Source organism: Anomalospiza imberbis, chromosome 13 (genome assembly GCF_031753505.1).
Source record: "Anomalospiza imberbis isolate Cuckoo-Finch-1a 21T00152 chromosome 13, ASM3175350v1, whole genome shotgun sequence".
NCBI lineage: Eukaryota > Metazoa > Chordata > Aves > Passeriformes > Viduidae > Anomalospiza > Anomalospiza imberbis.
The window spans coordinates 12,297,106-12,323,767 of NC_089693.1; the positions used below are offsets into that span (position 1 = coordinate 12,297,106).

At 40.6% G+C, this 26,662-nt stretch overlaps 1 protein-coding gene across 11 annotated transcripts in view; it reads right to left on the reverse strand.

Moving 5' to 3' along the window:
- Nucleotides 1-26,662, reverse strand: part of ATOSA (atos homolog A) — a 47,811-nt gene that overhangs the window by 15,519 nt on the left and 5,630 nt on the right. For 2 of the 11 annotated variants that reach the window (XM_068203972.1, XM_068203966.1), the window contains exons 2-3: nt 1,196-1,380; nt 151-353 (exon numbers count right to left, since the gene is read on the reverse strand). In XM_068203972.1, coding sequence (XP_068060073.1) covers nt 151-320 — 170 coding nt within the window. In that variant the 5' untranslated portion in view covers nt 321-353; nt 1,196-1,380. Of the gene's footprint in view, nt 1-150; nt 354-1,195; nt 1,381-10,899; nt 10,915-10,946; nt 10,963-11,486; nt 11,503-12,987; nt 13,276-18,784; nt 18,948-19,129; nt 19,254-26,588; nt 26,604-26,662 lie in introns of those variants that run through there. The other 9 variants (XR_011003800.1, XR_011003798.1, XM_068203968.1 and 6 more) reach the window with 9 other exon arrangements.

The following is a 26,662-nucleotide window of genomic DNA, read 5'->3' on the forward strand; positions in this document are numbered from 1 at the left end:
TACAGGCTACCATTTGCAGCCAGGATCATTTCATACTCTGCACTGCACAAATTTGCAAAGAGCCAGTTCAAAAACACTAACTGATTACTTTAAGGACTTTAATATGACAAGATTCTCGCAATTATCAACTAATCCTCATATCTAACTTACTGTCGAGGAACTGGCTCCAAAATCCACCTTTCTAACAGCAATGCATCTTGTTTGATTGCAGGATCATTTAAATCATTCCCCTCTGTGGTGGGCCCTTCATCACTATAGCAACAGTCTGGAAGTAGCATCACTTCTACCATGATTGGAATATTGTTCTTCCACAGAAGCATAACCTCAGATCTGGTTCGCCTGGCCTGACGACACTGAGGAAAAGAAAAATGTTAACATACACAAGCCATAAAAATACTAGCTAGATTTAAATCCAATTTAAAAGCACATTCCAAAGTACTAGAGAAGGGTAAGGGTCAAATTCTGTTTGGTTTCACCATATCAGAAATAAGATTCCAGAGATATTAAATGAAAAAAATAATTAACACCTCTTTTACAGTTGCCATTTGAGAAACTTTCTTTAGGAAATTTAAGAAGCTTGTAAAAATGCATTTCCCCAACCACTGCACTTTGCTACCTTGTAGTTATCTCTCCACAAGGCACCCTCTTGGGTAGACAGACTCAAGCAGCATCTTTCTTTATAAATCTTTATAAACTGTGTCTTGGAGCAGGCTAACTTCTGCATGAATATAACTTAAATTCCCACAGTACTTAAGAACTTTTACTTGAGAGATGGGATGCTCCAACCTTACTCCCAAACAGACTGGATAGATTTGATGTGTTTTTTAGATCACTAACTTTTCCAGAACACCTGGAAAAGCAAAAAGTTAGGCAAGTCAGCCTACATTTTCTCAAATGAAACCCCAGACCAAGAATACTAAGTATAGTGCTTGTCATTTGCATAATAAAGATTCAAACAGGCACTGCATTCAGGTAGTGTGCAGAACTTCATGTTCAAGGATAAAAGGCTTAATGATCTCTCATTTTAAGGACAGATCTATTATTAGCAGGATACTGAATTACATACTCATTTAAATGAAGGACTGACAGAAAGCCATTGTTACTCATGCTTAACTGTGAATCCACTGTGGGTTTCTTGGCTGACTTTAGCCATGTAGCAAGGATTTGTGAGATGAAATGGGTACCACCACCATACCTGAGCCAGTTTGTCGCTGCATTCATGCTTAGTTGTTGGTGGCTGACTTGACTGTGCTGGTGGGCAGTGAAAGCCCTCTGTCCTGCCCTTGATTGAGTACTCTGGAGTCCGGCCCTCAGTGATCAGCAGGGTCAAGGAGACCAGGAACTCCTCAGCTTCATACTCAAAGTATTCATCCAAAGTATCTGTCATTTCAAAAAGACAAAAATTAATGACATTTGCTGTATAACAACTGTTGCCTGACCCTGCAGTTTGTTTCAATTACACTTGAAATGAGAGTGGGCTTTGTGAAATGGATCTTTGTGTCAGACTGGCTGCACTCCCCATAAAACCCACCACTCCCCAGTCCAGCACAACAAAACATCTTTCCTCATCTCATAATGTTGTCACTACAAACAAAGAACTTTGTTCTTCTACAGCTTTTCTAGAAGACAAAAGATTTCCTGGGCTCTTGTGGGAGAAGTCTAATGACAGTATGACTTGGCATTGTTATTATCATCTGACAGATGGAATAAGAATCCACAATATATAATAAATTAGATTAAAATTTGAAGAAGAAAAAGAAATATTTACTTCTATTATGGAAAAAGTGGGACACAATGTTCTTTAAGATTTTTATTGCAAGTCCCTCCTGCTGAGAGCAAGGCTTACTTCAGAGGTCCATTTTTAGTTACCACTAACACATAGGAAATGTTCCAAAGAAACATACAGACTATTCATTGTTTTGTACCATGGTCAGTCTAAACTTGTGCAAAGAAGGAAAACTCAACAAGTCTCTGCAGACAAAGCAGCAGCTGGCATTGCTCTTCATGAAGAGCCCTGGCACACTCAGTTCCCACAGAGTTAAGAGGCACCATTTTATGGTGTTTTATAGAGCACCCTTCTCCTCCTCCTCCCTCATCACGAGGATGTCACCCATCATTCAAACAGATTTAAGTACAACCAGATCATGTCGTTCCCCTCACTGCTTCAAAACACTTCAAGTTTCAAAATTATTTAATTACTGAAGAGGTTACAGAAAACTCTCTTTTCCATGAAAGCTAAAATACATTCACTTCAAAGTCTATTTTAAGAGCAGCAAAGAAAAGCGAGTGGAGGCAGGGCTGCCAGCAGTTCTTTACCTTTATTTTGATGCTTTAGGGGAACAAAAGCACCTGACATCTTCACAATTTTAGCTTAAATGTCCTATGTCATCCACCAAAACTGCCACAGAGAGAGTTAATTTCTATTCGCATTTCTATTATCATGCATAAAATACCTTTCAGAAGTCTTTTTTGTCTTGGTCCCCTAATGGCAGAGCATTTGGCAAATACTGCAAGCAGACTTGAGAGATGCATACAAGAATGGATGCATGAGACAAAAGCTCCAATTAAACGTGCAATTATCTGCATATGCAAATCATGAAGTGTGTAAAACTAGCTTTTGCATGTACATATTTGCCTAGCCCAGGCTTGTACACCACGGACCCCAGGGCTTACAGACTATTTGAAGGGATCTACACAAGGTAAGTAAGAGAAGTCAACCCACTGCTGAAGAAGAGCCAGAGCACAGATGAATTATCCTGGAGGACCCCATATGGCATGTGAACAATACATTAATTAATCTGGCATAAGTTAAAATGGTCATTCACCTGGTGGATGGCAAAACTGTCTAATAAAGGGTTCATGAAAGATTAAAGGAATGGTAAGTAACAGAGAAGACAAGCCTCTTAGGTAGTGATATGAGTCACCTACAAAATTAGGCACCTGCACTTTTTTTTCAGCTGGAAATCTAGTAAACAATAGGCAAGTCATACTTGGGAATAGGAAAATGGAATTTGGGAAGACTCTGAAAAGGATTTGGATATACAACAGGCAAAAAAAAAAAAATAATTGCAGCATTATCTTGCTGCTAAGTTCATCTTTTGTATGTCCAAAGGCCAATTTCAAGAAAGTCACAGCAGGAAGAATTACTACTGGAGTATTTTGCCTACTCGGACATAGAAGTTCAAAAATCTAGAAAGTGTTCAACAGGAGTGAAATTAATTTAAACAAGAATTGTCTCATGCTTAGCAGACTAAACAAAACTAATACACCCCCACAAAAATATGAAAGAAGAATTGTTTTTAGTTAAAATACATAAAACATGTATGATTTTTAAGCAAAACTGTAAAGAGAGTGTGATCAAGATCAGCATGTGCACAGTAAAATGTGATACCTGAAAATTTACACTAGAGAATTTTAAGTGGCAAGTACCAGTAAAACAGACATGCCCTTCAATGCCATTAGCAGCTTACCAGATGAAGCAGTAGACTTTCTATTATTTAGCTCTCTTTTTAAGAAGATAACCCATAAGTTATCAGAATCTTTTGGACTTGACACAAATTAATGGACAAGTCCTATGGCCTGAGTGCTTCTGCTGAGCAGTTAGATTTAGGCAAAACCCCCACCCCTTGCCTCTGATACCAAAGCTTATGTTGCATACCTAAAGTGCTCAGTGCCTTCACAGACTTGCCACAGGTCACTACAAGGCATAGGCAGTTTAAGATGTTCAGATGAAAGATCCAGTGAATAGTAAATAAGCAAGATCTAGTGAATAAAGCCAGGTACATATTCTGAAATAATAATCACTCAAGAATCAGATTACATACACAATATTGATTTATGTAAACAGATAAAGTTCACTTCCAAGTTCAATTTACAAATACTGCATGTGTTCCTATTCCTATAATCAGACCTATTATTTCAGAAGCAACCAGTTTCTTGCCTTAAGAATGGAAGAGAAAGCCCAACTAGCTAAAGAGACATATTTATATAGTTGTATTGGCTGCAGTTACAAAAACACCATGTTGTTTCAAAATAAAAACAGCATCACTAAAAAGCCTGTGTTGAACTAGGAAATGCTGCAGTGCTGTAAAGACAGGGCCAGTACTTTAAAATTATGTCAGCAATATAATCAACCAGTTATTTGATCTGGACCTTAAAAAAAAATTAAAGCACAAACAGTAAGAGATATCAAGAAATGTATTTTTCCCTACAAAGTTCATGTGGCATAATATCGTTTTTTAGCTCCACTAGATTTATATATCATTATGAAACTTATTATATCTTTATATCATTATATCTTTATGAAACTTCTAAGAGTTTTCATAAAGAAAAATCCCTATAACCATTGAGAAGCCTGGTAATTGTTCCTATACAACAGACACAGATGATGCAAGATGATGCAATTGAGGACAAGGGTGGAATGACATTTATAGAAACAGCGAACTCAGTGTTTAGTTAAAAAAAGTCTTACTCTGTGTGTGCTGTAACTGTTTGGTTTTGTGTATGAATCAGCCCTAGGACACATCATATATTGTGTACAGAATAACCTCAATCCTATAACCTGACTATACAACTATGGTTATTGTTCTGCTTCATTTCTAGCACTGCAACATGCCAAGTATACAGTATAAAATATCCATCTCTGCATTGTCTGGGGTTTATTCTCCTTAAAATAGCAAAAAATCCAGTTAGCTGACACAAGTAAATAAAAAATAAAGTAATAAGGCACTACAGCCCTTTAACCAATACATTATAACTAAAGGTTATTGACCAGGTGGGCACAAGAGATAGCAGCAGGTGTCAGACTACTTTAGAAGCAAGAAAGAGAAATTTAAATTTAGACTGAAGCTACTGTGCATAGAGCAAAGCACACAATACTGGAGAACTGAATATACAATACTGGAACTTTGTTTTCCTTTGCCTCCTGCACATACCAACCTCAACAAAGACTGATTTTCTACACCTTCTCAAAAAAACAGAAAAAACATTTAACCAGAAATGTCAAAGAGTCTTCAAATCCTTGTCCTCCTACCTCCACTACACACAGGTGCATGAACACTGGAATACAGAATAAGAACCCACAATCTCCCCCCCGCCAAAAAAAAACCTGAAATTGGCTCACATCCTGAAACGCCAATTAAGGTTAGTTACGTGGTAGTAGGGATTCACAAATCCACTTAACTGCAACCCAAGGACTCCCTGAAAAGTTCAGTTAATTGAGTTATGCTTAGCTGACTCCTTTCCCAACTAGGTCAAGCTTGTGCAGACCAACACCCTTCCCTTTCCTATCACAGCTTTTTCTGTAATAATTACAGAAGATGTTTTCCTGAAATACGTGTCTTAGAAGAGCATTTAATCTGTTTTCTAGGCTTAGGCCAGGAAACAAATACATTTGGTATTACATAACCCATTGTGTTCCAGGTGCCACCAGAAGATGTGTCTGGGAGCTGCTACCTTGTCCTGCCTGGGCACAGCAAGGCAATAAAAGGCCCCAGCAGAGCCTCTCCTGCCCTGTGCTACCCTCCCATCATGACCAGGCTGTGATACAACCACAATCTCTCTTAGTCCATGCTTATTTTATTGTCTAGAACCTCTCATACTGCACTGCTCACCACAACTGTCTACCAAACTCGTCCTCTTCTCAGAAAAAGAGCTCATTCTTGCAAAGAGACTTTCTTCAAAGAAAGACAATTCAGTTCAACTGAAAGTATCCTTTAATCCTGACCTTTACTGATTGAGGGCTACTTCCTTTGAGAGTCCATGAATCAACTAATAACTGCATTTGAATGTGCCCTATAACAGCCCAGACCTTTCCTGGAAAATCTTTAGGCACCCATAATGGATTTTGAAGGCCACTGATTAAAAGTAATCACAATTCCTATTTTACTTAGAAAGTTGAAACCCAGTAAGCAAAATACTTAACAAAATATGGAGTGCATGGTGTAGCCTGTTGGGATTCCCAGCTGATGCAAGCCCTGCTCCTGCCCTGCCCAGACTGCCCAGTGGGCACCATGGCATGGCTGCCCACATCTGCTCTCTCCTTCCTTTGTCAGAGACTAAAAGCATGGCTTAAGTACTTGGATTTCTTTGTTGTGCTTTCAGTACAACTGAAAGGAGACACTTCAGTCCAAGGGTCCCATGGCAGGAGAGTCAGGTACACTGGAGGAGAAGTGGCTGCACTGTCAGAACTCAGAACCCATCACCTCCCAGCCAGAGCAGTGTCCTGCATTGAAAAAAAATCAGCAAAAGCTCTTCCTGCACATCAATCAACTCTGAATAAGTTTTAACATCTTGCTATTCCAAGAAACAGGTTAAAGGTACTTCCACATTTTAAGAGTAAGGCGGGGATTCAAGAAACTACTGTAAAGGAAATGAAACACAATGTAAACCTTTGACTAACAGCTTCTCTTCTGGAATTAGAAACACCTACGGATGCTTTGGTTAACTAATGCCACGTTGTGCTTCACTTCAAAAGAAAGTTGCCCTTGAATCCCCCAAATTCAAGATTCTCTAAATGAGCAGTCATGTTGCGTCTGCATATTACAAACCCATAATTATATCTGAAGTCACACGCTTCAAAAGCTTTGCAATATTAAGAGTTTAGGTATAATTTCAGTTATCAAGAGTTAAAGTTATGAGATGGCTTACTTTTTTCAAGAAACAAGCTATTAGTTACTTAAACTCAAGCAAATGCAGTGAATACCTTAATCTAGGAATAATCCTATACAGATTGACACACACTGCCAACTGTCTTACATTCTTATGGCTCGAGATCTTTGAGCTCAGGGACAGTCATTGTGAAAACATGAGAGCAGCACCATAATTCATCTTATTGTTACTGTCTGCTCACTTTTTCCACGGTGCCAAACTGAACCACTACCAAAGCAGTTCAGCTGTAGCCAGAAAATGGCAGCATAGGAATTTAATTTAGAACTGATGCTTACCTGCTATTCAAATAAAATAACAGTATCAGCTACAAAAAAACCTCTGGTCCTACTTCGTTTCACATAAAACAGGAAGAAATTCATCTGCTTCTGTGTTGTTATGCCAGTTTATAACCAGAAAAACGAACCAAACTACACTATCTTCTAAGTAAGGGGCATTTTTAAAACTCAAGACAGAGCTACCTGGAGCTGATGAAGTTATTCCAGAGTTGCAGAGCACTAAAAATCAATCAGTGCCATGGGCTGCAGTGCAGAGTGCAGTGCTGCATTAATTCCCTGGGTACGTGTGTATCACTGCTCATCTCCTGCATGTTCCTGCTGGATGCCTCTCACAGCACCCAGGGCTAATCTCAGGCAGCTTTACTGTAAATAGAGAGACTGGTTTTAAAACTGGGCTGGGGCAGAAAAAAAAAGTACAATTCACATTTTACTAAAACTTTTTCAGGTTCAAACAGCTTAATAAGTACAGACATAAAATCCATTTAAAGCTTAAGTTTCTTGCAGTCATCTCAGAAACTCCTGCTCTCTGGGAGTGTAAAATGCAGGCTGTTAAACTGATCTGGGTGTTCCCATCTTGCTTCCTGCGTTTTGGCTGACATCCTATTTTGCCATCACCATGCTGCTTACTGAGTCACTTCTCTCCGTCCAACTGTAGCTTCTATTTTTATCTAAGCAACAACAGTTTAATGTGCTTCTTTTGATTTGTTGGCATTAAACCAGGTTCTAAATCCAATATTTGCATTTTGATCAGGGAAACTGGGTTTCTATTCCCTTAAGTGGACAATGAAAAGGACTAAGAAAAAATGGTATAAACTGAATCGTTTCTTGCTCCACAATGAAATCACAAATTGTAAAGTAGGTCATTCATTACAATTTCAACATCTGTATTTAGTAGAAGGAAAGCAATACCTGAAAACATGAACTTTGAGGCCTATTTCAAATGTCAATTCACCAAAAGTTGCAAGAGAGCATGTATATTGTAAAATACAACTATCCCACTCTATCCTGACATAGTTAAGTAAGTGCTAAAATGTCAGTGTAAAGCTGTAAGTGATGCAATGGTTAGCAGTTTAAAAATAAGCCAATTGTGGGAAGAGAACTTTTTTTTTTTTGCTGACCCCTAAACTAAAGGTGCCACTTTGTACCAACACACTACAGCTGGACAGGTCCTGAAAGCAAAGAGGACTTGGCTCACTTAATGCCCTTAAGAGCACATCAATTTCTGTTTTCCTTTATATTACTATTTCCTACATTGTGATTACATTAAATGTGCCTACATAAAAAAAACGAAGTTATATTATAATGAAACAAAAATGCCTAAAAGGAGCAGACCAAGTAATTTCCATTAATTCATCTCTAGCTTTTTACATTTTCTCCTTGTTTAGCTGATGCTCTGCCTAAGCTAGCTAGTGTTAGAACAAACTGCATGACACAATGCACCTATCTGAACAAAACAAAAATTTAAATCCCAACAAAGCAAAAGGATTTCTGTCAGGTATTTCTATTCATTTCTAAAAGAAAATAATTAGGAAAAAACAGCTCTTTTAGAATTAGTGTGTGGTGCTGAGTATAGAATAGACACTTGGCTGAAACTGGAAGGGAATGGAAGGCTTCTATCTGGCCTTCACTCACCACCAATGCAGTGATTACTACCCTGGCAAATATGCTGATAGAAACTTTGCAGAATTATATTGGAAATAAATTTCTGTTTTAAACTCCACCCTGGTCCCAGGGGGTAACAAGGGCAATGTGGAGGTCAGACCTAGGCTAACTTCACAGGCACTGGCACCACAATGCAAAACCCATCCATATGGTCAGTTTGGGCAGCTGAAGGAGCCATGTGTCACCCTGGAACAGAAAGCAGAGCACACTTAAGCTTTCAGAGCATGCAAGAATTTCTTCCTGAGGTGTTTCCTTGGCAAATAACTGAGCATTTTTTACACTAAAACACCAATTTTCTAATACAAAATTACTATGGATATAATTTTTTCCACGCTTTCCTCACTGGTATTGATGACTTTCATCAAGGTTTTTCCAGCTAAGGGAACTTTGGAGATAGGAATGATGACCATCTTCATTATGGCGGCTCATTAACTCAGGAAGGAGCTTAGCAGCAGCCACATGGCTGAAGACTCACAGGCTGAAGGCTTTCATCAGCTTACTCTATTTCACCTTAGCTGTAAATATCCTTCTGCAGTGACTCCACAGCTGCTGCTTTCTTTTCAAATGAAACCCAGTGTGTGTTAACAATGAAAAAGCACATCTATTTAGCTAATCCTCACCTCTTCCTGAAGGCATATCATCCATGTGACAGTTGCAATTGAGTATTGGGAAGTCAAACTCCCAGGCCAAGACATCCCTCCCATTAAACAGGTTGATGGCAGCTCTGCATTGACAGCTGTGCCAACATTTTTATAGTACATAAATAAAAGTGTGTGCCAGAAATTTTATTTCAGGCCCTAAACACAATACAATACAGGACGACATACGTAAGTTTCAGTTTTAATTTGTTTAAAAATCCAGCCTGACAAAGATTCAACTACTTGCAGACTTCTGTACTGTTTTATACAGAGATTGGTTTAGAGATGGAAAGCAGTAATTTGTGATAATAAATCACTTCCAGATGTTACTGGAAAACAACACAGACCTTTAAAAAAGTCCTGCAGTAGGTATTTCAGTGCCTATGAGAGCTGCCAGAGAGCAAAACCCTCCACCTAAAAGAACAGATGTTTGCACCTTTTGCTGACCAGATTTTTGCTGAAGTGTCACTCGGTTTATTCCTCTGTAATGTATCTTCACAACAGACACAAGTATCTTTGGGCTCAGCATTTATAGGGATGAAGTGTTATCCTTGCCAAATATACTGGTTTCTAAAATTTCCCCATTAACACCAAAAATGTTTCTGTTTGGGGTATTTCATGCTTTATCTCATCACCTTAAATATATATTGTACTTAGAAACTTTGGCAATATACTTTCAAGTGTTCTTGTGCTTATATTTCTATTAATATAGATAAAATAACACTTATTTTTCAGAGGCGAAATATAAAGCAGCTTTCAGCTTTCAAAAGGATTTTTAGCAAATTATTTGGAAGAGTCTTTTAGTGCCTGACAAAACTGCAATGGGAACACAAAAATCTTGCTGGGAAAGGCCATCTCTACTCCGTGTGTGCACAGGTTCCACTCTGATTTACAACCACCAGGCACAAGTTCTTCTTCCCTAAAACCACTGCAAGGAAAAGAACTGTAACATCATGTGCCCTTTGCTTCAGACCATAGTTGGACTTGTTGGAAAATAAACCAGAGATTGAAAAGTGCTGTGTGAGAGCACTGACTCACTTCTGGGTGGAATCAGCAGGCATGCCACAGCTGCTGGAGCCAGGGAAAGCCCCTGGTGAAAGTACCATGTTGACTTACGGGATCACACTTTATGGGAACCTTTCACTGAGCATTCAGCCTTCAACACAATATTGTTGTCTAGGCAAGTGAGGTTTCATAAGCCCCTAAACACTCAGCCTTCCACACACTCAGAAAACTTTCAACAACCAATACTCACACACTCATCTGCACACTGAGCTCGGGTGCCAACAGGCCTGACTGATGGTTTTTGAAAACCATGCTACTGACAAAGCTCTTGTATGCTGAAAATCTCCTCAAAAGATATCTATCAGTATCTATTTTTAATAGATATTGCAATTTCTCAGCTTTACTGTGGTTATAAAAACTCCAAACAAAAACAAACCAGAGAAGACTGTGGGACAGGGGTGGGCAGAAGTCTCTATGTTTTTGAAAAAAAAAACCACCTAGTCCAACTTTTGGTGAGTTTACTCTATTAAAAGACCACTAAAAAAATAAAACCTGACAAACAACTCTACAAAGTATGTAATTTCTTCGGGGCCAATAATTTTGATCATTTACATGTAGCACATTTTAAAAATTTTGGTTTTGTTACTTACATTACAAATTGGTTAAGAGTGTAAAACAGGTGCTATCAGCAACTCACCAGTGCAGCAATAAACCCTGCACCCATGAAAAAAGCAACCCCTCTCCCTCAAGGATGGATATCACACAATTTCAAATATCCTGTTGTCTTAGAGGAACCTGTAAAAACCATAAAGTTATGAATGAATGCCAGTACTATTACCTAGGTCAACCAATGGCCCTGATCCAGATAAATGAAGGTTAATTGCCATTATTTTTAAATTCTAGAGAATATGACAGTCTGCAGTTTTCCACTAGGCTGAAAAGGCCTCATGGGCCAGCAATTAAAAATCTGCAACTGCTTGGGCAGTAATGAAGTTGTAATTCAATCCAAATCATCAAAATAGTCATTTTACATGTCTAGATGTATTTCATCTGTGCAAGTACTGAATAGCTTGATGTATGCAGCTTTTCTTTCTCTTGCTTTCACCCAATTTGAAGAATTGACAGGATTTAGTTGAGTACATTTATCTTGTTACAGATCAGACTGACCTTAAGATTTAAAAAAATCCCCAAACAATCAGACTAATGAAACTCCAGAGCACCAGACCTTGGAAAGTACCTTTTTAAAAACTGGGCCCACTTGAACAGTAAAATTTCAAACAGCATACTTGAGTGCTTACAAAATTTAAGTGTCTGCTTTCCCTCTCCCCTTCATTCAGCCATCCTTTCAGGCTTGCACTGCAGCTTTGAAGGCACCAGAAACATCCAGCCACTGGCACCTCACAGAACAAAACAAGCTTCTGACAATCCGAGATGCAAGACACTCGTACGAAGTGCCAAAATGAACACCACAGGAGCAAGGATAATAGTGTGTATTCATCATGTGTCTGCTGAAAAACAATTCTCCCTCGAAGGGGAAAGCGAGCTCCCGGCTGCTGCTGGCACGGGGTGAGGCAGGCACGGTGAGGACAGCAGGCAAAGTCCCCTGCACGCCGCTGACCTCGAGTCACCCACCCAGCCTGGGCTCTGAGTTCATTGGCTGCACATGTGCTTTGTAACACCCTGTACTGCGTATTCTTGGAACATTCTTTCCAGAGAACCGAAGGGACAGGGCTCACCCCTCCACGGCCACTTCCAACCCAATCGCACCAGCAGCAGCAGCATCCTGCTCCTCGAGATAAACTATCAGTTTTTACAAGAGTAAAGGATCCAGCCCTGCTCACGTGCTCTGAAATCAGGTGACCCGTGAGTCAAGGGACAGAGCAATAAATTATTAGGAAAAACAAAACGCTACACTAAAAATAGTGAACACGAGCAGCACATGAAGAATAACACCTTTTATCCAGTCAAAGCTCAAGGCCCTCCCCAGCCTCTTTTGTATCTGGGTAAAACAAATTGACATGAGCAAAGACAGATGAACAAATAAAACCTTACTTTAGTTCCTCCTTGATAATTCACAACTATATGTTTAATTAAAAGTAAACAGCAGGGGAAAAAGCCCAGAAAACTGAGTTTTGGACCAGCAGAAAAAGTATTAATGCCCAAAGTAAATATCCATTGCAACTTTTCAATCAGAAAATACCAAAATTACTTTCTGTCAGGGAAAATTGCTCCAAGATGAATTTAGCTCAGATATGCCAAAAGCTTCACTTCAGCTACTAACACAGTTCAGATAACATTAAGGATTTGCCCACTTGTCAGGTTTAATAGATCTAATAAATTATTGTGAATGCTCAAGTTAAACATCAGGTGAAAAAAACCAAAAGCCCTTCAGAAACATTCCAGAAACCAAGTGCCTGATACCCATAACTTATTTTGTCAACCCTCCCATTAGCAAAACCATTATACAGAGATTTTCTACTAGAAATCAATAAAGAAAATAAATTTTCTTATTATCAAGGGACAACAATGCATAATTTGTTGGAGGAAGAGGATTTTTTCTAAGAGATAACAAAACAGCAAGCACAGAAGAGTAGTCAAAAAGACTTAAAGTTTCCATTAAGAAATATCTGATTACATTGGCTATTACTGTAAACAGCTGGTTTTTGCAATCACTTATCTTCAAGAACTAATAAAAAACACATCTGAGAGATTTTTAGCACAGAACATTTTATTCTTACCATCTGAATTAGTGTCTGAAGAAAGTTCTGAAAGGATCAGAATCTGGCATGGGAATCCAGATAACAAGCAACCTGCCCTCTTTATCCCCAGAAAAACATGCAAACTGGGTTCACTACACCCTCCTTGCTGGGCTGAAGCCCTAGGAAACAGCATTCAGAGAATTGCTCTTAGCAAAAGTTAGTTTTCCTCTTGAGTATGGAAAAATGCTTGTCTGAAATCCAAAGATTTTCCTAAGAGATAAATTCCTCCCAGTCCAAGCTGGAAGCATGCCCTGCCATGGGGACCTCTGGGCTGGGCACAGCCCACGTGAATGCCACCCGGGCCTCAGCGAGCAGACGGCACCGCCTTATCTGCCTGCCCAGGGAAGAGGCAGCACTGCCCACGGGATTTCTCATGGAATTTGTGTGAAAAAGGCACAGACAAGGTTATGCCTCACCACCATCCAGCCTTGTAAGGTACCTCTGGCCGGTGCCTAATAGGAAACCATATTTTCCTGTTCTTTTTTGTCTCTTAAAACATCATCTTTCAAAACAAGAAAATTGCCCTTTTTTTTCCTTCTGCTTTCAAGATCCTCCATGGCTTACCAGCGTTCCTGTTGTCACCCACTCACTACTGCAGTAAACTGGCCTGTGATTACTTTAATCACCAGTCCTTACTCCCCCTGTCTTGTCCTACGCTCTTGATTAAAATGACTCTGCTTTGCAGCTTCTCCATTACGGTGATAAAAGCTTGTTAGCCTGTGGGAGCACAGTTTATCTGTCTCCATCAGTATTATCCCTTTGTCTCCACACAGCCCTCTGTTGGAAGCCATTGATTTAGCGTTTGACACTTCCATGAGGTCTGAGGTGAGGACAGTCTTTTGTTCCATGCTTGTATAACACACAGCAAAGCAGGATACCCGAGTGTGACTCCTAATTTGTATGACAGATAACAAATAATAATCTTCAGGAAATAACTCCATGAATTTGCTCCCTTCTCTTTAAGCTCTCTTATGACTGAGTTACACACCTGGAGGATGAAGGAGTCCTTGATCCATCCGACACAGCAACACAAAACAGTGGGAAACACAGCCTGAGAACATAGAGACTTGGTACACAACTACATGAAGTACTTCCTTCACTTTGTCAAGAAGCCACTGCTGTAGTCAAGACCCACAAGCACAGATGTACCTCACAAACACAGAAAAAAGCTGAGGAATCTCCATGTTCTTAACAACACTGATAAAACAGACTTACAACAGGTTTTTTATGCTGTATGAGAAGTGACCTGGACTCAGTTATATACACAGCTCTTGTTCACGACTTCCCAAATCAAAACTCACCCTCCAGTATTTTCAGTGCCATGAAGTTTAGTCTATAACAACAATCCTTCAGATGTCTTACCCTAAAAAGAGATACTGACACTTCTGGTTTGAATTTAACTACAGTAGGCACAGACCCGTAGAGTAACCTTGCTATAAAAATAAGAGAGCACTTGGGGTGCTTCCAGCATCCTGCTCACAAGCCCAAGGCCAGTGCAAGTCAGAGGAGAAGTCACATCCACCCCACCACAGGCTCCTCCTCACCTGCACCATGCCCAGGTCAAATGCAGAGAGCTTCCTCCCTCCTGCTCCCTTTCCCCTTTGTGATGCCATTCAAGTTGCATGAGGCAATTTTCATGTTAAGTTAAATGGAAAAGATTCAGAGAGACTTGCTCAAATTATAAACTTCTGCATTTAAACTAATGTTTTAACTGCCAGGCATTTCAAAGTATACAGTACTTCAGACATCTTTTGGAAAGACGTTGGAGGAACTTCAATATGCAAGGCCTCTAGGAATTCATATTCACTTTTTCTTCGTTTACCTTTTCTCCTTCTCTAGCCGGTTTGCTTTGCCTTTAAAAATTTGTTTTGAAGTCATAAAACCAACAAGTTATCTTGAGTTTCATAAACTTTGCTAAAACTGGATAGTAAAACGTGTTAGTTGTCATGGCAGTAGTGAGGAGTTGCTGGGTCAGGATGCAGAGAACTTGTCTTGTTCTGTCTCATCATTTGCATCAGAAGTTCAGCCATCTGTTATTAACTATTTAACAACAGTCTTGCTTGTTAGCACTGGTGCTTGCTATTTAAGTCTCCCCACCTTCAGCCCTTTTGAAAATCTCCTAATTAATGTGGAAATTCATCTGAGGACTCAGTTATCCTTTAGGTAGGATGACCACCATTACTTCAAGTTGGCCAATATTCTCTTTTCTCACCAAGGAAAAAGCAAACACTTATGCAGACACCAACCTCTAGAAGAAGCAGCTTTATTGTTAGACAGGAATTTGAAAAGAATTTCATCAGACAGTAGATGATATGGCTGAACTCCAAGACAGGCTATATCCCTCCCATTTAAGTACACTCCACTATACATTATCTTCCCCAAGTTCCACAGCATCCCTCAATCTACTTTATCCCACCTTCTTGATATTGCAAAAGAAATGTTTTGTAATTTTATTGCAGAGGATGAATAGCATTGATTCAACTATGTGTTGCTATGAAGTAAATACTGCCTTTTATCCTCTGAGAGAATATGAATTATATTTGCCTACTTGCTACATACATGAAGAAAACAAAACCTAGTTATCCATTTCCAAACTTAGAATTTTGGAATTAAAAGCATTTTACCCTATCTTCATTTAAATCTGCATAACCTAAAGAAAAATACCCTGAGTTTCACCCTAGCAAAGCAGGCCAGTCTTGTTGCTCCTCACTCATCACACCCTCAAGAAGAAAGTGGGGGGCTGTACAGTGACAAAAGGGAACAATGCATCTGTTTCTTATACTGTTCCTAAAACTACTTCACCAAAAAATTAAAAAAAAAAAAAAATCAGTACTATTAGGGGCAAGGAAGAGGCCTTCAGCAGGAAGCAGGAAGTCCTTGTTTCGGTCATTTAACACCCTAATATATGCTAAGAGCACTCTGTTCACAGGTACAGCCAGCAAAACTCAAATCTTCCAAAATTATAAAGTGGAAGAAAATTTTGAAAATACTTATGTGGAATATGGAGAGTTGCAGGGCATCAGGAGACTAAGTCACACATCCCAGTAACAAGACAGTATTTTCCAGGCTGGTCTGTCTTTCATGATGACAAGCAGCCTGTTATATGCACAAACAATTTCAGTGTAGCAGAACATGGCTCAGAGACAGCACAGGCTGAGATGCCTTCTCAGACTAAAAAGATGAGAGATTTGGTAGATACAACCACACATGCAAAGGACAGATCTGATATAATGCTAGGGTGTAGAGACCCAGAGCAAGAACCCAGTGTCATTACTTCTGGTTCAAAAGAGAATGATGCAACTGAACAGTCTAGAAGTGCCAGGAAAGGTTTTCCTTGTAGCATGTTCAGGAAAATTCTCCATTACAGATATTTGACTTCACATGTGAAGGCTTGGAGAAATACATCCAGGGCAGCTTTCTGACTATCAGACCGTATCAACTCGAGAGGCTTGGTTCAACTCCAACAAGAATGTGAACACTGATGGCACGACTAAGCTCAAGATAAATACAGTCATGGGGAAGAACTATTAAGCACATTTTCTGCCTACGTGCAAGGCACCTACTAACACCACTGAGCAGCATTTTTTCCCAAAAATAACGGAAAAACACGAAAATGAGAAACAAACCTAAGAGTGCAAATGCACTGATAATAATAAAGCTTTTAAAGAGCATTAACAGGGAGAAGAGATAGAAACACTCAAGAATTCAATAATTTTATTTTAATGGACAAGACATTAAACATTATATCATGCAAGTTAAGTAGGAGGTGATATTCCTATAACTTTATTACAACATCATGTCAGTTGGAAATCACACCTACAAGCTGAAAACTCCTGCAGCACTGCTGCTAGAACAGCACTATCAGGGTAATTAAAAACGCACACAGAAAAAAAAGCACAGGACTTGTTAGGAAGTGTCCTCAGGTGAGGAATGCAGATTAAGAATTCCATTATTTTATCTGAAATACAGAAAAAGACAAAACAAAAAGCCCAGAGCAAACTATTTTCATAACATCTGACCTCTTCTACTGCAGCTTCTTTTTGTACTTGTCTTCTCTTTGTGCTACTTGATCTCCCAAAACTTTGATGTTACAAACCTTCATTGTCATCTAAGTGGTGGGTAATTTATCTTGTGGAACTTTGTCAGAACATGTTTGACCACCCAAAATCCTCCTCCTAGCTAGTAAGGCTACCTCCAGCTTCAGTAGGTTTCAGTATTTGCAGTCCAAATTATGGAGAGGGTGGGGTGGAGGGAGAGGCATAAGGCTAGCAGACCAAAGGCAGAGACTGTACTTCTTCCTGAGAAATGCAAGGAGATGAAATTGATGATGGTGGAGCAGATGAAGCTCCTCGCGTCATTTTTCCAATGCTATTAACCTTCACCTACAGTGCCTGCCCTTAAGTGGTTAAACAGTAACCTGCAAAAGTAAAAAAGTTACAAAAGAGACAATATATGCTTCCCATCTGAAAAAAATTCTGGGAGAGTGACCAGGCCCATAAAATTGTTTTTAAATTTTATTTGGGAGGATAAATGAGGACATTACAACTCTCAAGCTGTGTAAAAGACTGCACTTTAAAATGGACACCAGAGCCTAACTATGGCATTTTGAATGCATAAAATAAAAGAACATTTTTGATAGTTTTAGAATTGAACTGTGTCACACAGCACAATTCAGCTATTTACAAGTTTCCACACTGTAAGTCATGTTATTAAGCTGTAATAGTCGTCTGGTACTCCAAATAATAAAACATTACATAGGGTCAAAACTGAAAGGCTTAACAGAATTTCTGCCAAGAATCTAGTTTGCCTCCCTCTTCCCTAATATATGGTAATTTTCCACATAGCAAAATGGCAGACTCACATATTTAAAATTTAATCTACACAATTATGAAATTTCACTTTGTCCTCTCAGAAATTCCTTACTACTTTCCAAAGCAATGCTTCAGTGATTCAAAGCCAATATTCCCACACAAAACACAAGAGTACACTAGTGGAATCATTCCTCCTCTTGTGCCAGGAGAGGGTCATCCAATGTCAGCAAGCTCACTTAAATTAGAACTCTTGCACTTTTCAGAGGAATATCAACAAGCTCTAGACACAGGATGAATATACATATGTATAAATATATATGCAAATACTTGATCAGAGCAACATTCACATTTTTAGATAACAAGTTTGCAGAAAAAGCAATAGATAATCCTCAATTCTGCACTGAATTCAGTATATTAATTAGCTTTTTATACCATATAGTTGAGCAACCAGTAAGATGCTAATTAAAAATACATATTTTTATTGCCCCCAAAGCTGACATATTTGCATCAGCTTCATTTGCCCCAAGACAAACAAGTAGTGGCAAAGGGCTAATAATGTTTCATGCATTGTTTCTAGCAGAAATCAAAATACTGTAATAGTTTCCTCCTGCTGGAGGGAAAAAAAAGAAGAGAAGAGAGAAACTTGACCTACATAACAAGGCACAGAAGAAACTCAGTTAAGCTTCAGGGTGTTTTTGGGAGGGGGAAGAGGTTGGTTTTTTTCTCGTAACAATGAAGAGTCAAACAGTTACATATGGCTACACTAACTACAACTGTTAGCACATCTGACACTTAACTATACGTCTCACTTTTAAGGCTTAAAAATCCTCCCCTCCTGTTCCAGGACATTTAATACTCTTGCCCCAACAACCTAATGAATTAACCGAGTTAATTTTTAGGCTGTCCACTACTTTCCTTTAAGGAAACGTTAAAAAAAGAAAACTAAAAGCCAACACCCAACTCACAGAAATTAAGGCTTTCATAGGCTCAGTACACGGAAGGAAAGGAAGAATGTCTGGTTTGGGTTTCTAAAGGAACTGTTTACAGACTCAACCGGAGAGGCAAACTTCGGTACACTTCAGTATAGGTGGGTTTCAAATCGCCTTTCTCAGACAAACACCGCCAACAACAGCCGACTACTCTGAGTTACACAGCTTGAACTTGTTTCACGCCCGGGAAGCCTGTCCGGGCCGGTGCCACCGGCCTTCAGCCTCCCCCCGCCGCTCCGCCCGGCCCCCTCCCCGGCGCCCCCGGGCCGAGCCGGGCCGGGCCGGGCCGGCCCGAGCCGCGGGGCTCGCTGCCGTACACACCTTCTCCGCGCGGCCCGGCGCTCCCGCAGCGAGCCCCGCAGCGCCGGCGCGGGTGGGTGGGTGCCCACGGCATCCTCCACAAAGGAGGCAGAGTAGGGGCGCGCATAGCAACAGGGCCGGGCGCCGATTGGCCCCGCCGGGCGAGGCCGGCCCCCTCGGCCCGGCCCCCGCGCCCGCCCGCCCGGGCCAGGTGAGCGGGGCGGACCCGCGGCCGCACAAACCACCGGCACCGGGGCGACGCTGTGGGAGCGGAACCGGCGGAACCGGCGTTACCGGGCCCGGGCTGTGGCGGAACGGCCGGCACGCGTGGGAAGGCGGCGGTGCCGAGCCCCCTCGGACGGGATGCCAAGGGCCGGCAGGGCCCGGACGGCGGCGAGAGCCGCTGCCTGCTCCGGGCACGCCGGCACTGCGCTCCCCGCGCCAGCGAAACGCTCCAGTGAGGGCAGCTGCCGTGTGTCTGCGCGCTGGCACCGCACACGGAATGTTCCCGCACAGCACCGCTCTGGAGCGTCAGCCCGAGCTGCAGTCCGTGAGGTGATGAATATTTACATCTGGAGCGGAAAAAGCCGCCAGCCCGTCCTCCTGCCTGCCAGCACCAGCCAACTTCCCGCTGCTCTTTTTCCACTGCTCAGCCCACTCGGGAGTGGCTCGGCTGCCTCACTCCTCTGACCCTCCTGGAGCACACAGCGGGGAGGAGGATCCCGCACCAGTTCTCCTTGCACTTCTGTAGCTCTTACTTCAGTATTTCTAATGGGCACTTCTGAGGACTAATTTATGAGGTTGTTTCAAGAGAGTAGTCTCAAAACAGCATGTACTATTTTAGGTATAGTCTAAACAACGTACTGGCTACGTTAAACAATTTCATCCAGTTCTGACGTATTTACCAGTACTAAAGTCAGATGACAGTAACCATATTAACATAATCAGTGCAAAAAACCTATCTCACTCTCAGCCTAACCACATCACAAAACACGACTAAAACCCTTGTTCTGTAATTAGATACCATGAAGCTATGAAAAGTCCAGATCAAACTACACTTCAGAACCACATTCAAAATCCAGTACCACTCACTAACCCATTCAAGAGCATGGAAAACATGCCACTTCACAAAATTACTTTTCCCCAACTCACATTTTACATACCAGTGTAATTTAGCTGTGGTTGCAAGAAAACACAGTCTATAGAAGATTTTTAAGTAGACATTTTATCCGAGGAAGGTCAGATACCTTTTAGTAGTTGGCCCATTTAAAGATCTCACATACAGATAGTGCCTTACAGAGAGTTAGATGCAAAACATACCGTTTCATTAGTCACTGACATCCAAGCTTCCTGTATATTTTAACTGTTTGCTTTCCAAGTATTCTTCCTTCATGGAACATTTACTTCTACAAAAACACTGTGGTTCACACAGCTGTCCGAGAAAGCAATTTCAGGTTTTCCTAAGCAACTACCTAGCATTTGAGAAAAGTACTCGGATGATTTTCTATAAAACAGTTATTCAGTATCTACAGGAGGAATGGGAGGGGTAAGAGGAATATTTATCACATTAGTAAACATAGTATGTTTAGAAAGTTTTGCTAACAAGAGGCAGGAACAACAACAACGGAGTCAACTCCCACGGGGGCCAGCAGAGACAGCATTCAGAGCCACCAGCTGTTTTTACAGGCCAACTAACAATGTTTTAGTGATGAGCAGCTGTCTCTAGATGATGGGCATACCTACCCACCACACGGTTCCTGAACAGTCTCCCCACACTGCACTACTGCAGTGCAACCACAAAGATCCTTTTCACACCAGATACTCTTCAAATACAGTAAAGGTAGGACAGCTTGTTGACACTCCAGCTTTTAAGCTTACAGTCCTAAACCAGCTGTAGGTACGCAGAGCTGAGCTCTGTGCCTGTTTGTGGACAAACACCCCAGAAGTGAATGCATCCGGCCTAATAACATGCTAAATTTATAAACTGCAGTATTAGAAATTCTACTAAAACAAAACCTACCTTGAAGGACATTACTCATTTATTGGACCTCATGCTCCCACAAATTCCAGAGGCACAAGATACTTTACATGAGAATATGGTAGCACACAGAGGTATAGATAGGACTTTATCCTAGGCTGCATACTTCACCATCATAAAGTACCTGCAATTCAAATACTATTATTATGCTCTAACACTGTGCAAAATGACAGGCAATAATCAAGGTAACAAGACTGTATTTTAACTCACCTTCTGCCACAAATAAAATAATACCTCTAAAAATAAAAAAGGTGAGGTCTTCATAACTATGGATTTTATCCCAACACTTTGGGAGTAAGCAGCCCTACACGTTCCATAAAGCAGAAAATGAGAGCCAAGTATGGTTCATCTCAGTATCAAGTGAATTACACATCAATTCAGAGGCACTTGCCAATAGACAAAATTGGCATCATCCCTACATTATAAAAAACACTCAACTTCAACCTTTGAAGGGCCATGCCAAAGCACAGGATGTCTGGTAATGAGGCAGTTCAGAAAAACACTCTTATTCAGGTTCCAGGCCTGCCTTGTGCAGGAAAAGCAAGGTGTGCATGTGACCCCTAAGGAGCAAAGCCTAAGTGACTCCATAGCACCTTATGTTTACACAGCCTAGTCATGGAGACAAGCTAAAAATAAAAATACACTTCTACTAACACATCCCTTCCTTGAAACAAACATTTTGGATTGAGTTACTAATTTGCAGAACATAAAACCACCAAGTGCTCTCATGTAGACAGCCTTATTCCCCTTTTCCCAGTACAAATGCTCAATTCCTCAGAACAAAGTGGAGGTCGGTTCTTGATGCTTACAGTGCATGTTAAAGAGACTGTTAGATATACCACTCACAGTCCATGTACAGTTTTCCTTTTACTGATGTTCAAACCCAAATTTCTTGAGTGTGAAAGGCTACATACAGTCTACAGTACACCTAGAGAAGCTGAAAGCATCAGATGCTTACAGTCCCACTATATTTTTAAATCAAACAAACAAAAATTAAAACCAAATAAAATAAAAATCAGTGTGTAACATAAAGCTGTTCAATTTCGTACTACAAACTTACACAAGAATTCATTTTGCCAGCTTACAAAAAGTGTCCTAAAACATTTATAAAAGGCCACTACATCTTCTCAACATGAGGATGGGATGAAAGAACATACAATGCACATCAAGCACCATAACTTTCATCTCTAGAGGATCCAAAATACTTTCTCATAGAAAGTTGTTAATTCAGCAAGGCTCTCGTAGGAAACATCCAGAGGCAGCACAATAACAGCCAGTCATGACTGGCCTAACTGCTTGGTGCAAGATGAGCCAGGTGTGCATTCTAGCAGTTTTACACTGAACTTTGCCTTCAGACATTGCCAGTATTATCAACTATTCCTCCTGTTTCCCCTGCATGAACTAGCTATCTGGTTTTACTCCTCCAGTTTTTACCAGCAGACTCCTCAGAGGGGTGCTCCACACCTTGCCTGCATTAGCATGGTGTAGGCAGTTACACCATTAGTACTACTGCTAGTACAGCTATGGTAGCAACCATTACCCAGGCCTATCCTCCAATTCCAGCTCTCCAGATACTTTGTTTCTCATGGTTTCCCCACAATAAACAAAATTCCTCTGGCGACTCCAATAGCATGTACTTCAAAAGGAAGAAGCTCTTTCCCCCTCAAATTAAAACAAAGCAATGTCATACTTTTCACTAAAAGGCAACTGAAGTGAGAAAACTTGCATAGAAAATACACTTGAAACTCAATTTTAAAGACGTACAGCAGAGACAAATGGGTTTGCCTTTGAGCAGCATGAGTGTTGGTATCAAATCCCTTTGACTTAACTGCGTCCCCAGTCCATGCTGACCTTCACAATTTTATCCTTGTACAGTTCCTATTGATAGGAAACTCCTCCTCTTTTATTCCACATCACTGTAATATTTACTGAGGTTCTTCCCTTCTTGGTGCAACTATTCTCTTCTTCCCTACCCTCAAATTCACCTACTTAATGAAAATTTTAGAAATAAAGAACAAGTAAATAGAAGTCTTGAAGATTCAAGAATTTAAAAGATTCAGATCTAACATGCAAAGGAAATGCACCAGTACTTGTGGCTTTACAGAAAACTGCACATTAAAAAAAGCATAAGCTCAACATATCAAAACTTCACTCTCTGTTAACACAAAAGTTATGGCAAGTAGCCATCACAGACATTTACTCAGATACTGCTCTTACACACCCTCTCTGCCCCCCCAAGTCTGCAAACAAAGCCTTCCACCAAACTTGCTGACCTGCCTGGAAGTGTGAGTTTGAGCCATGGTTTGTTTCACTTGCGTTGCTGGGCTGGTGCCCTGGCGGGGAATCAAGGAGAACAATACCTGGCAGGGGAGAAGGGCTTCCCATTACTGTGAAAAAAAAAGCAGGCTGACTACAGCAGCTCTTCCTGCGCCTCTCCTTCCCTTGTCCCTCAGAAGAAACCAGCTGCCACTCTACCACCTCCCATTGTGGTGCTGATTGTACTGAGGATATGGGATAATACTTGCCATCTTCAATTCTACTGTAGTTCTGTGTCTCTTTTTGCCCTTCCTGCCCCCATTATACAGAACAAGTTGATACTTGCACAGCATCCTGAGAAAGAAGTTTGATTTGTTACAGCACAGAGAAGTGTGAAATATGTCCTAGAAATCCTGAAGGCTCATTAGTGGGCAAAAGGAATCCCTGCATACACAGCAAGCACCATTAAGAGGTTAAATTAGCACAAGCAGTCACCTGCTCATAGACTCCCTAAAGTAGTTCACTATCCAAAATGGGCTTACTTAACAACATGGTTCCCAGGGATCTTGATGGAAAAAAGATCACTAACTTGTATAATGTAAAACAGATGACATTGCTCACGTGCAACCAGAGTCCTTATTTCAGATATATTCTCCCTTTTTTATGCCTCAGAAGAAAATCCAGCTTGTTTCTTTCCTTAGAAAAAGCCAACGGCTTTGGGAAATGCATTGATCATTGCTAAGAGGGAAGCTTAGCTGCCCATGGTTACTGGTACTACATACCTGCACAGAGAGACTGCATGCCTGCCCACGTAAAGAAAAGTGGTCAAACCGAAATAAATGTGTATGGGGGGGAAGAGCTCCCCTTACTGCTCCTGAAGAAATGAAGTTGTTCAGAAGGTTTCTCAGTGAGGCTATTTTGTTTGCCTTTATTCATTATAAGGACTGTTACAAACAGCACAGACATGAAATGTCATTGGTATTTCATGTATGCAGAGTGCTTCCCTCCCTGTGTGTTCAGCTGCCTCACACACAGCTCCCTCTCCAAATTATCCCCAAGAACATCCTCACACTAGCCTATTACATCTTTGCATTGAGTCAATGTGATGTTGTAACCATCACAGACAGCAACTTGAACCAGCTTTGGTCCCAAAGCTAGCATGAAAAATCACTAGCCAAAGAACTAATCAGGCCCATTTAACATAGAAGGAAATGTATTAGTACAAATGAGTTGGTTTTGACTAGGTCAGATTAACTCTGAATTGTTACGAAAAGATGGAGAATTTTCATGACTTACAACTCAATTATACTGTTTACAAGTAGCCTTTGTTAAAAAAAAAAAAAATCTCTTCCAATCTCAGTACAGTTCTGATTGCAGAGTAAGAATAACTCACGTGGCTTCAGCCATGTGCTTGTAGCTATAGTCATGCCACCCTGCACAAGACCAGCAGAAAAAGGAATAGGTAATGCAAGTGAAGTCTTCCAAAGTCCAGCTACCTACCCAGGTCCAAGAGGCACTCTTCTGTATTTGCATTCATCCTTAATTGCCTACTTACACATGGAGTTTTAGTACTGAGTAGTACAAAGGTAACCATGCAACTGTACATGCACTTCTAAAACAATTTTAACTTAAAAACTGGCTTCTGTCTAAACATTAAATTTAAATGACCTGCAAAGACCAAACAATTTACCACCTCCTTGAAAGACAATGATGTCAAACACTTTCAAAAATCTAAAAAACATTGTTTATCAAGTATTACATTGGAATGGAGACAATAACTACCACTATATTTAAACTGCAAGACCTTATGGACCAAAAGACTAGCTGGACAGTTACCTTAAACTCATTGCTGAAAAGATAAAAGGTTATGGCTATTTCTTCACCACTAAATGGATGCTATTAGTAGAAATCTGTCAAAATACCAAAGAAACATTTTATAAACAGTGAAGCAGTCAGAGCAAGTTCTCTTAACAAATGTCATATAGCTGGTGTGTTCTCATCAGTGACTATTTTCACAGAAGACTTCTAATTTTAATAAGTAGAATTTCATTTGGCAGCAAACTCTTGTCTCTCATGAGAATCTGTATTTATAAATGTTAGCTTATTTTTAAAAACATTTAGAAGCTGGCAGACCTCAGATCCAGTAATAATGTCAACAGTGCCCTTAACAACAAAGTCCAACCTAATATGTTTCACCCCAGGGATCTGATCTGACATGCCAAAATTTGTCACTGCAGCAAGTAAAGAATATGGTCAGAAGGGTCAATTTATATATTCCAAGCCTATGGGCTTGGCATATCCACAAGCCCCAAAATATCCACCTAAATGCCACTCCAGCAGCAATCTCTTTTAGCAACAGCTAAAGGCAGCTAATACGGACAACACCAAGCAAACTACAAAAAAATGGCAAAGTTGTTTCCAGAATGGTTCTCTCTGAGAAACAGGTATGCCAAAAAAAAAAAACTCTCACTGCTGAACAATGATAAAAGCACCCTTTCAACCCAAGAAATACTTTTACAACAGGAAGACTTGTCCTGCTGTCAGTAGCTAGGTACAAATTGCAGAATAGGTAAGAAAACTAAGCTGGCATTTCAAATTAAAACCTGAGATTTTTCCATTCTACAAATAAATATACTTTAAATTTTTTGGTGCTTAACATTTTTAAAAAGTTAAGCACCTAAAAGCTAAGAATTCTTCCAAGCTAAATGTTTGAGGTACAATTTAAATTTAATATTAAATTTAAATTTAATTAAAAAGCGTATATTGCCATTTTTCAGGTGCAAGGACAGAACTCTATTGAAAGCATCTAGACTCCACCCTCAATTAAAGAGAAAAGGCTTCTGTTCCTGTTCACTCATATCCTGTATCTATATATTATCTGTTATCAGGACAAATCTGCTCTCCCCAAAGATTAGAGCTGGATGGCTTCATGCCCCATGAACAGAATCCGAGTGCAGCACCTGTCAGTTTGCTTGGCTTGGTGGGGTTTTTTACCTGGAAGAGTTTTAGGTGTTCTTTCTTTCCGAGAAGGAGCAGGTTTTGTGTGACAGCCGTGCAGGCAGGAGGAGCAGGCTCCCCGGGCACACGCAGCTCCCGCACGTGCCTGTGGCAGAGCCTGCTCGCCCGGGGGCTTCCCGGGGCAGGCACAGCGTCACCCCAGCTCATCAGCACCCAACCTGCACTTACCTGTGGCAACCCAGCCCCAAGCATTGCCCGAACGCCTTTGGAGTGACAGCTCCACCGAGCAGGAAGCAGCTCAT